This window comes from Salvelinus alpinus, chromosome 3 (genome assembly GCF_045679555.1).
Source record: "Salvelinus alpinus chromosome 3, SLU_Salpinus.1, whole genome shotgun sequence".
NCBI classification, from domain to species: domain Eukaryota; kingdom Metazoa; phylum Chordata; class Actinopteri; order Salmoniformes; family Salmonidae; genus Salvelinus; species Salvelinus alpinus.
Genome location: NC_092088.1, coordinates 21,683,470 through 21,694,184, shown reverse-complemented (window position 1 = coordinate 21,694,184; position 10,715 = coordinate 21,683,470). Strand labels below are relative to the sequence as shown.

The 10,715-nt window shown below is 53.0% G+C and overlaps 1 protein-coding gene and 1 non-coding gene across 4 annotated transcripts in view; both read right to left on the bottom strand.

Annotated features, from left to right (window-relative positions):
• Positions 1-138: 138 nt before the first annotated feature.
• srcap (Snf2-related CREBBP activator protein) overlaps positions 139-10,715 on the bottom strand; it is a 29,427-nt gene continuing 18,850 nt past the window's right edge. For all 3 annotated transcript variants that reach the window (XM_071392000.1, XM_071391998.1, XM_071391999.1), the window contains 12 exons: positions 10,389-10,538; positions 9,863-10,279; positions 9,641-9,783; positions 9,106-9,416; positions 8,690-8,892; positions 8,178-8,347; positions 7,773-7,969; positions 7,386-7,500; positions 7,165-7,290; positions 6,666-6,848; positions 6,470-6,553; positions 139-6,348 (listed from right to left, as the gene is read on the bottom strand). In XM_071392000.1, the coding sequence (XP_071248101.1) occupies positions 1,630-6,348; positions 6,470-6,553; positions 6,666-6,848; positions 7,165-7,290; positions 7,386-7,500; positions 7,773-7,969; positions 8,178-8,347; positions 8,690-8,892; positions 9,106-9,416; positions 9,641-9,783; positions 9,863-10,279; positions 10,389-10,538 (6,818 nt within the window). In that variant the 3' untranslated portion in view covers positions 139-1,629. The remainder of the gene's footprint in view (positions 6,349-6,469; positions 6,554-6,665; positions 6,849-7,164; positions 7,291-7,385; positions 7,501-7,772; positions 7,970-8,177; positions 8,348-8,689; positions 8,893-9,105; positions 9,417-9,640; positions 9,784-9,862; positions 10,280-10,388; positions 10,539-10,715) is intronic.
• On the bottom strand, positions 7,036-7,115 carry LOC139571701 (small nucleolar RNA SNORA11). The gene has a single exon (XR_011674339.1). It is a non-coding gene; the product is annotated as a small nucleolar RNA SNORA11 (small nucleolar RNA).

Below are 10,715 nucleotides of genomic sequence, written 5' to 3'. Positions count from 1 at the left end.
TTCCACATGCCAAGCAGCAAAACGAATACTGCATGGCACCTACTGAGAAGATGTGTATAATACAAGTGTCATGCACACATTTACACTTTATTTTGCAGATGCTCTTATAGGAGGTAGGTTACACAACCAAACACCCAATACATTTTTGGTCTTTTTATTCAACTGTCATTTTGTCTTTCAAGTAAAACAATGTGGAATTACAAGGGAACAAAGGAATGTAACAAATTAAAGGGACAAATCAAGGTAAGACCATCACCATATTCCACCCATTCACTCAAACATCACCCTGCCCAAAAACTGCTTTGACAAATGCAAGTCACAGAGCCATCTGCACTATTTTAAGTCCTTACATGAAAGAGGAGCAATGAAATGATAGTAGAAATTAAAAAAAAAGAATTTGGTAGCACTGATGCATAAGGTGATTTCCTCGTGATTTACAGAAAGCATATCCTTTTTTTGTGACAAAACTCGGTAAGTTCCACACCTCAACGTCAAGTACTTTACAACGCAAACTGGGATCTCCGTCCACCCACTCGGCCTAATAGGCACTGTTTTTTTATTCACACTGATTCAATACCCTTTTAGTATAAACTTCAAGAAATGTTAACCATAATGTCCGACTTTGGAAAGGTGAGGAGTTAAATCAAGGTTCTGCTCCCGTTTCTGCATTGCCAGTGAGTAAAATAATTTGCATCTTCGAGATGCATAACAAGCTTGAGAGGGACAGCCATATTTGGAGCTTTGGAGTTACATTGTGAGGTACCAGGAACGTAGTAGTAATTTAATTGAAATTTATGTAAAATACTACACCACAATGCACTCAAATGCTGAGGACATCATGTCAGATGTGCAAAGGAAAAATGCAGGCTGGATTTAAAAAGTCAGATGGACAGAAAATGACAAGATACAGAGACCCAAGCAAAGAGTAACTCCAGCATAGTGCAGCAAAGATCACATTTACAGATCTGCTCTCTTCCTGGAAGAAACTATAAAATATCCATAACTTATCAACAGAGGTCAGAACAGCTGACAAAATGTCCAGAACCCAAAAAGTCTAAAACCTTCAAACGTACGATACAATCGTCACTCAAAATATTATTTTGAATGTCGCATGAATGATTCCCATCGATAACCCTGGCAGAGGATAAAATCTGCATATTGGGTGCAATCTAATCCTCTCTCGAACACATACATCTTAGTATTCCAGTCTTTTTAAATGTTTTACAGTACAATAGTGTGAACTAACAAATAACTCACTCGCACCCACCTCGTCCCAAAGTCCCCGGTGTGCAGTCAAGCCACTGTCCGTATGAAGTGACACCTTCAGGACTACAACTCACTTCTGGAAGGGCTCTACCATGGTGGCACCTTTCTCTCCGCAGACAGTCTGGCATCTCTAAGCCTTTCCCCAGTTGATGATGGCTGAACTGGAGAGGAGACCAGCTCTAATGTGGGGTGGGGGAGAGGGCCCAAGAGGGAGGGAGGTCACTGACCTGCACAACACGTAGTTCTGCTCTGGCCTCCGTCAGTGTAGACAAAGCAGCAACTTTAGAGGCCATTTCCCCTCCGTTTTCCAGTCAGAATCCCTCACTCCCTCTCCCAGTTTAAAAAATATATCTTGTTATTCCATCATGTCTTGTTGTGTTGGGCAGAGGAAGAGCGGGAGGAGCGGGTGTTGGCGGCAGGTGTGCGGGCCTGAGCTGCTGCCATAGCCGCCACGCTGCGCAGCACCCTGTCCGGGGTGCCCTCTCCCGAGCCAGCGTTCCCTTCCTGTGAGAGCCTCTCCCGCTTCTGGGCGTGCCTCTCCTTTCTTTCCTTCCGGGTCTCCCTCCCCCGGCCTTCTCCTTCCTTCCTGTGGCTGCGCCTCCTGCCCCTCTCGGTGCTGCGTTCACGTTCGCTGCCGGAGGAGGGTGCTCGCGAGCTGTTGAGCCTGGGCCCGGTGCTCTGGGAGCTGAGGCTGTGGGTGCGCTGGCTGCTGTTGCTGCTGCTCCGACTACTCCCTCCACCATCGCTACTCACGCTGCTGCAGGCGCTGTGGCCCCTGGACGAGTGAGTCTCCCTCTCGCACCCCTCCTCTTCCTTCTCCTCCGAGGGCTTCTTTTTTTCTTTTTCACTCTCCTCCTTTTTGCTCCCCCTCTTGTTGTCTGTCTCCAGGGGTGGGACGAGGGCGCCAGGGCACTGGCGGGTGGAGCGGGCGGCGGTGCGGCTAGAGTTGGTGGGGGTCATCTGGCTGATTCCTGCTTTGTTGTTGCAGTTTGTTTGCGGAGTGGCTGGTGCACTTTTAGATTTGGACTTGTGGTTCTTGTCAGAGGAAGCAGGAGAAATGGCATTCTGCCCAGCAGCCTTAGCCGCAGGGTCTTTCCTGCTGCCAGGGGTGTCGACCCTGCCTCGCATGGCAAGGAGTTTGGCTGCAGCGTTCAGGGCTGAGCACCTCTTTCCCAGGACCTCTGGCTGGGGAGGGGTAGAGGGCACGCTGTTAGACTGGGGTTTACTCTCTGGGTTGGGCAGAGGACCAGAGGATTTCCGGGTGACCCTCACAGAGGATGTCTCGCTGCCAGACTCCCCAGTACCGGTGTTGTTGGACACAGTCCTGCCCTCCCGTTCAGAGCTCCTGGCGGGTCTTCTTCTCCGTCTGTTGCCCTCTCCTTCCCCCTCTTTCTCCTGCCAGATCTGGGACGAGCGGGTGAGGAGGCGCTCTTTCCTGGTTTCACAGGGGTCAGAGTCTGAAGAAGAGGACCTGGACTGCCTCCTCCGAGTGGCGTTGGTGGACTCTTTCTCAGTCTTCCCCTCTCCCTTCTCTGGGTCAAACAGAACCTCTCCTCGCCTCCTCTTGGCAGGTGCTCTCTTCTCTGCACTCTTCTTGTGTTGGGATGACCGGGTGGGATTGGATGTAGAGCACACCGAGGAGGGAGAAGAGGAGCGCACAGACTCCTGACTGCTCTGGCGACTAAGAGGCCTCTTCTTGCTGGCGGCTTTGTCATCTCTGGCGCTCTCCTCTATCTTCTGCTTATCCGTTTCCTCTGACCGAGGAGCCACTGGAGTCTCTGGGTCAGCGAGTGAGGGAGTGGAAAGGACAGTGTCTTTGGCTTCAGGAGAATTCTCCACTTTCCTCTTTTTCGGTTGAGAGTCACTAAACTCCTCTTCTCCACCCTCCGTCTTTTTGTCCTCTTTAGCCGCCTGGGTCTCCACCTCCATGTCTATTATGTTCTCTGAATCTGGATTCTGGGCAGTATCCACAGTCTGGTTCTCTGTGGCAGCCACAGCAGTAGAGTTGCTGGAGAGGGTAGATGTAATAGGAATTTGGGCCAGGGGCAAGACTAATGTTGAACTTGGAGTGGGGGCTGGGGTGGATATCTGGGTGAGGATTTTGTTGGTAGTGGAGTTGTATACTTGGGAAGGGGCGGGGGTTGGCATGGGGGCTTCAGTGGGGGTTGGGGTAGAGATTGGGGTAGGAGTTGATGTGATGCTTGTGGCAGCGGCTGCAGTAGCAGTGGTGGCAGTTCTGGGTGGGGGCGGTGTAGCGCTGATGACAGTTCTGGGTGGGGGCGGTGTAGCGGTGGTGACAGTTGTGGTAGGGGCTGGTGTAACGGTGGTGACAGTTGTGGTAGGGGCTAGTGTAACGGTGGTGACAGTTGTGGTAGGGGCTGGTGTAACGGTGGTGACAGTTGTGGTAGGGGCTGGTGTAACGGTGGTGACAGTTGTGGTAGGGGCTGGTGTAACGGTGGTGACAGTTGTGGTAGGGGCTGGTGTAACGGTGGTGACAGTTGTGGTAGGGGCTGGTGTAACGGTGGTGACAGCTGTGGTAGGGGCTGGTGTAACGGTGGTGACAGCTGTGGTAGGGGCTGGTGTAACGGTGGTGACAGCTGTGGTAGGGGCTGGTGTAGAGGTTAGTGTGGTGGTTGTTGTAGGGGCTGGTGTGGGGGTTGTGATGGTGATTTTGGTAGAAGTTGGTATGGAGGTTGTTGCAGTAACTGCTGTGATGGCTGTGGTTCGGGCTGATGTGACGGTGGTGGCTATTATACTTGGGGCTGGTGTGGAAATGGTGGTCAGATTTGCGATTGAGGTGAGTTTTCTAAGTGTTGGTACATGGGTTGCAACAATTGTGGTAGGGCCCGGAGTAGGGGTTGGTTTAACATTTGTGAGTGTTGGTGTAGGGGCTGGAGTGGGGGTGACGGTTGGAGTAGAGGCTGATGTGGCCATTTTGGAGATTTGAGCTGGAGTAGGGATAGAGATTTGGGCAAGGGGAGGAGTGGAGATCTTGTTGGGGGTAGGGGTGACGATTTGTGTGGTAGTTGTGGAGATTGGTGGAGAAGTGGAGACTCTAGGTCTTGAGGTGAGGAACTGGGCAAGTGTTGAGGTGAGGACTGCAGTTGGAATTCGAATGAGACCAGAGGTTGACCTTGAGGAAGGGCTAAAGGGCGGCCTCGATGTGGATACTGTGGGTAAGCTTGGGGTGGAAACTGTGGATGAGCTTGAAGCAGGAACAGAGGTTGAGTTTAAGGCAGGGACTGTGGGTGAGCTTGTGGCAGGGACTAAAATTGGAACCGAGGTGGAGATGGTTGTTGAGCTTGAGGCAGGGACATCGGTTGAGCTTGAGGTGGAGACAGAGATTGGAATTGAGATGGGAACTCGAGTTCGGCTTGGCGCAGGAATAGCGGTTGTGGTAAGAACTTGAGCTGGGCTTAGTGCCAGGATAGCAGTTGGGGTTGTGGTAAGGACCTCAGTCTTAGTGTTTGGTTTTAATGTTGCGGTAGAGTCCTCAGCTTTGGTAGACAGAGAGTCTTGGCTGGTGCAGATAGCAGAGGAGGCCACAGTTTGAGGCTCAGTGGGGGCAGACGGGAGTAGTGGCTCTGTGTCAACAGCGTCAGACAGGGAACCAGGTCGGCTGGTGGTGCAGGCGGTTGAGTTATGTCCTGCACCCACAGCATTCTTTACAGTTGTCGAGTCCTTGCGGGGACGACCCCGCTTGCGTTTTGGGGAGAGAGCGGGGCTTGCTGAGGTGGGCTGGGGAGGAGATACATACTCTGGCTGGGATACCGCCAACCTGAGGGGAGTTTTGGGGGGTCGGCCCCTCTTTCGTTTCACTGGTGGGGTCGAGTTCGCAACATTAGCGACTGAGGACAAGTTTCCGTCTTTTCCTGGCTGATTGTCCATTTTCCTGTGGTAGTTCCCTCCCCTCCCTCGGCCCAGCTCTCCTAACTGCGCCGCCACGCGAGACTCGCTCTCCAGCCGCTGCCGCACCGGCAGGTTCCTCAGCACCGGCATGTCAGGGGATTGGTGGGGCGGGGAGTAAGGGAGGTAGCTTCTGGCAGGATAGGTGTGTGTTGAGGGGGATTCTTGGTCCACTGTGAGTTTGGTGGTCGTTGAGTATTTTGAAGCAGTTCCTTTCTCTTCGGGTGTCTGGCTGGTTTTGTCAGGGGTTTGGGAGTCTCTGCTTGGCTCGTCTGAGCCTCGGCCCGACTCAGCGTTCTCCGTCTCCTCTGATGAGCCTCCTCCTGTCCCGCTGCCTCTCCTCCTCCTCTTCCTGGGCTCCTTGTCCTCCACCACCGTCACCAGGCGACCAGGGAGCTTCCGCAGGACCTTGGCCGACGGGGAATGTTCCGGAAGGCCTAGCAGGACCTCCCCGTCAGCCGACTGGCGCTTGCGTGGCGACCGGGAGAGAGGGCACACAGAGTTGGGAGACAGGGACTCCTGGTCCCTAATGTCGTAGTCCCTGGCCTGGGCAGAGTATGACTGGTGGTCCACCGGACACGTGGACTCTGAGGTGAAACACACTGCCCTCTCCCTGCTGGGTGACCTGGTGTGTGACTCCCCTGGTAGTGTCAGTGGTTTCATAGCTAGAGGACTGGTGGCAGTGGAAGGCACTGAGCTGGAATGGGACTGAGATCCGAGAGGTGGCGCTGCCGACCCGGATTTGAGGCTGGAGTCTCTAGAAGGAGAGGCCGGGGTTGTGGATGCAGGTTTGGCAGATTCCTTTGATGAGGAGGTGTGGGCCCTGGGGTGCTCTGTGCGGGCCGGTGTGGTGGTAGTGTCTTTGGTCCCCCCTCGTCCTCTCAGAGCTGAGCGGAGCCTTTCAGGCACTTCTCTGGGGGTGGGGGAATCGGACTCTGGCTCTGGAGAAGTGGGCGGTGGGGAGGCCGTGGCTCCTCGGAGCCTACCGCTGATTCTGGTGGAGGGGGCACCTTTCTCTTTGTGTTTGCGTGGGCGACGGCCCGACCCGGGCGGCGAGGGCTCCTCCGCTGGCTGTGATGAGAAGTCCTCGTCGTCGTTGTCCGAGGAGCCTGCATGCAGCTTCAGGCCCTCCTCCTTGGCCTGGTCCAGCCCCTTCCTGGCAGCTTCCACCTGCTCCTGTAAACACAGAGCAGAGAGATGGGCTTTTTATTAGAACCCAGGTCTCTAATAGGGTGAACCAATTAAACATGGACACATGGCAAGCTCTCTTAAATGCACTGAGAAATATCAATCTTACCTCTGCTTGCTTTAACTCCTCCTTGCACACGTCCTCCAGTGAAGCCTCCAGGAAATTCATAGCATAGCGCTCTATAGGAGTGAGCTGAGATATGAGGGGGAAAAAAGATAGGTTGTCAGGTTTTGCAAAAAAGCTCAAAATAGTCAAACAACACAGATGGAATAGCCAAAAAACAGGGATATTGAACAACAATCACCTGCTCCACAAGAGCCGCTATCTCCTGCTCTGCCTTGGAGAGCTCCTCCTCTTCCGGGTCCCTCCCTTCGCCAGCCTCGTCCAATGGGATGGCCTCGTTGAACTCTGCCAGTTCAGCTACCTGCTCTGCTTTGGCTTGGGAGGCAGCCACTATGTCCTCCTCGTCCTCGGCACGACAAAGGGCCTGTGGTAGAGAGACAATTCGTTTTTGGGAACAGTGCCACCCGGAGTAGAGATTGATGTGTCTTGCTGACTTGTAAAATACCTAAAACAATCATTTGACCCCTAATAACCATGTTAATTTCATAAAATAAAGCTTGTTTGTATGGAGTCAGTGCTGGTCCAAACACTCAGCTGCTGGTTTCTGGGTGTCTTCTAGACTCCTGCTGTTGTATGGTGTGGTATAAACAGGTGTCTATGGTCTGAGAGACACCTGCTCTGAACACACCAGTAAAACTCAACAACATACTGTTATTATTAGTGTTTTGGGTGCGACTGACCTGCTCCAGGATGGTGGTGTTCTGTTTGTTGCCCGTCTCTTCCTCTTCTGGTTGGGGCACAGACGGCTCTGGGGTCACCTCCTTCTTCTCCCCCTCATTCACGTCAAACAGGTCCCTGATGGTTTGCTGAGAGGAGAGAGGGGAGCGTAGTTCGTTTTGAATTGCCCTCGATTCAGAGTGAATGGACGACGTCACAGAGTGTTATATCGGTGGAGACGTACCTGTTTGAAGAAAGCGGTGGTGAAGTTGCCTCCTTCTATGGCCATGTCTCCCAGCATTCTTTTCTGGTTGGCCTTCTTTAGGATGTTCTCCTCCACCGTGCGCTCACTGATCAGCCTGGGGTGGGGTGGAGAATAGTCACACCAGATGCTCAGCAGACTAGCTAACATAGTGGCAGAGTAGTAATCACAGGTTCTATGCCTACCACATTCATATCTTCAGAGTAAAAGTATGCACACTGTTCATGCTACTTCCGGAGACTTTCAGATCCTGCCTGTGTCAAATCTAAAGGAAACTAAAAAACGACCGTAGTGCTGAGACGATTTGAGGGAGTTAAGTGTCAGCTTGGTTCAACAGTCTAAGAGGCAGGGGAGGGTTTCACGGTGTACCTGTAGATGTGGACGTCGCGGGTCTGTCCGATGCGGTGGCAGCGGTCCTGGGCCTGGGCGTCCATGGTGGGGTTCCAGTCACTGTCGTAGAACACCACCGTGTCGGCGCCTGTCAGGTTCACCCCCACGCCGCCGCTGCGCGTGGACAGGATGAAGCAGAAGATGCGGCGGTCTGCGTTGAAGCGATCCATCAGGGACTGAGGGAGAGGAGGACAACAGTCAGCATCCTTTATCAGTTTCAGAACAATATTGACCTCCGGCTCAATTCCATTCAACTCAGCCAATCAAATCGCAAATGTCCAAAATAATTGACATTGAAATGGAATTGACCCCCAACTGAGTTGCTGAAGTCCAACACAACAACAGTATCCCATAAAGCTCAGGTCTAGTCACGGCGCCCCTCACTTGTCTCTGCTCGACGCGGGTGCTGCCGTCCAGGCGGAGGTAGATGTGTCCGTGGTAGTTGAGGAACTGCTCCAGCACGTCCAGCATGCGGGTCATCTGGGTGAAGATGAGAACGCGATGTTGGCCCTCCTTCAGCCGACGCAGCAGGGTGTGGAGCGTCTGCAGCTTACCTACACACACACACACACACACCAAAGTGTTATCATTCAAAGGCTCATACCTTTCCTCCTCATTTTAAAATACCTCCGTCTTCAACTGAAGGACACGCTGCTCTGGAGAACTGAACTCAGTGACACAGAACTTGACCCAGTGCCCCTAGAGACAGACTGTGTTCCGTACCATCGCTGAAGTAACAGCACTTCCACTTAAGTGGATTTTCATGTCATGGCCTGTGCAAACACATAGCCAAACTGATTTAGGTGTCAGAGTTCAAATTCCTCAGCCAATGCCGAGGTAAAACAAGACAAGTTTCCTAAGGAACACGCGGTTGTGTTGTCTGAGTGGGGACTCACCGCAGTCGTACTGGATGAGCCTCAGGTCAGGGAAGTGGGTCCTCATGTTGCACTGGATGCGGTGCAGACTGCGTGCGAGCGGGGCCACCTGGGAGGAGAGCAGCGAGGTGAACACGGCCTGCTGGTGGCTCAGAGACGGAGGGGGGTGGCAGCTGTGCATGGTGATGGCCGGAGCCTCCACCGGCGGGATCACAAACGTAAACCTGAAGGTTAGGAAATAGGGTCCGATTAGAAATGGTCATATTTACCCTTTATCAATCCCTGGGGCATCACAAGAAAGATAAACAGAAAGTGCTTGAAAACTGACAACTGATTCAACTAATTTGTTGAATCAGGTGTGTTAGTGCAGGGATAAAACAAAAAATGTGGACAGTCTCGTGGTTCCAGACAGTGGACAGCAGCAGTCAGCGTGTTACCGTTCGATCACATCTTTGAGCAGCTGCAGCCTGTCCTCGGTGGTGTGGATGCCCTCCCTCAGGGCGCGGCTCTGGTCCCAGTAGTCCGTAGTGCTGTGGGACTGGGCGAACAGGCAGGCGGCGTGGCCCGAGCGACCCCACTGACCCAGGGCCCTGGGGGCCGGAGCAGGGCAGGAGCCCGGGAGGAAGGTGAGGAAGTCCAGCACCTCATGGCCAAATACGGGCTTGGCGCTGCAGTGCAGGTCGTTGATCCGGATGATCTGGGTCAGGCGGCTGTCTCGCTGTGTCTTGCGGCTGTCTGCCAGCCATGCCTGACAGGGGGAAAGGGACAGTTTGTCAGTTGATAGGACAACAACAGTTAAAGGAACATGACAGGAGTCAATTTAAGAATGTTGCTGTGGGCTGATACCTGACAGAACTAAAACTAAGTACTACTGTGGGATATACGCAACCTCATAATTTCACACATGGTGATTGAAACAAGTCACAAACAAAAGAAGAGAGATTTGTAAATGAAAGCAGATGTAGCTAGTACCATGTAGAAGGGGGAGCGAGGAGGTGGGCGAGGTTGTGCCCGAGGTCGAGGGGGGACAAATCCACCAACATGGGACCCTGATTTAGGAACGGCTGATTTGGTGTCGCTGCTCTCCTCACGTGTCAATGTAGAATTCACACGCGCTAGAGAGGAGAATTACTTGTTCAATACAGGGATTGTAAATACAGAATCATAAAAAATTATTTGCATTCATCTCTTCACCTTTCTGTTCTGTGCTGGTTTCTGCTGGTCCCGTTACTACCTTCAGCACTGGGCGAGGGGGCTGGGACTGACTGGGGGCTGAGGTAGGATTACGGGGGGGGGCAGGGGTTCGAGGAGGGGCTGGGGCAGGGATTCGAGGGGGGGCTGGGGTACAGGTTCTAATTGTGACTGAAGTAGGGGTTCTAGGGGGGGCCAGGGTGTATTGAGCAGTGGTGGGTCCGGGGTGGCGATGGGCGGTTTGCTGGGGGGCAGGAGTTCTCACGGCAGTATTGGCATGATGGTGCATGGAGGTTGACGCCTGGGGGGCTACGCGAGGAGAAGGGGGCACTGCCAGGGTGGGTACACCCCCTCCTTCCTTGCTTGACTGGCGTACCACAATCTTCACAATCCCAGAGCTGGTCACCACGGAGGAGGGCACTGGAAAGGAAAGGCAGGTAAGAACACAACCGTCACTGAACCAGGGCAAAAGACGGCTAACGAAGAACAGATCAGTGACCATAGTCTTAAAAAGGGGATGCCGCTGTACCTTGAGAAGAATTGCAAGGCAGCTGGATTCCCGAGGGTACAGGAGAGGTGGGGACAGCGTGGGTATTGGCTGAACTGAAAACTGCTACTTGGGCTGGCTGGCTGATGAGGTGGTGCTGCCCTCCGCTGGTCACCAGATGCATGACGTTACCTGCGGAGCCCACAGTAAGAACCACGCCATTTAGACACTCCTGAAAGTGCAGGATAGGATAGATACTGTACCCCTGACTTAAATAGAACATCAAGATGGCTGTCTATATCAGCACGTTCTAGAGTTTTATGACATAAGCCAATCTGGTAATATACACTGAGTGTACAAAACATTAAG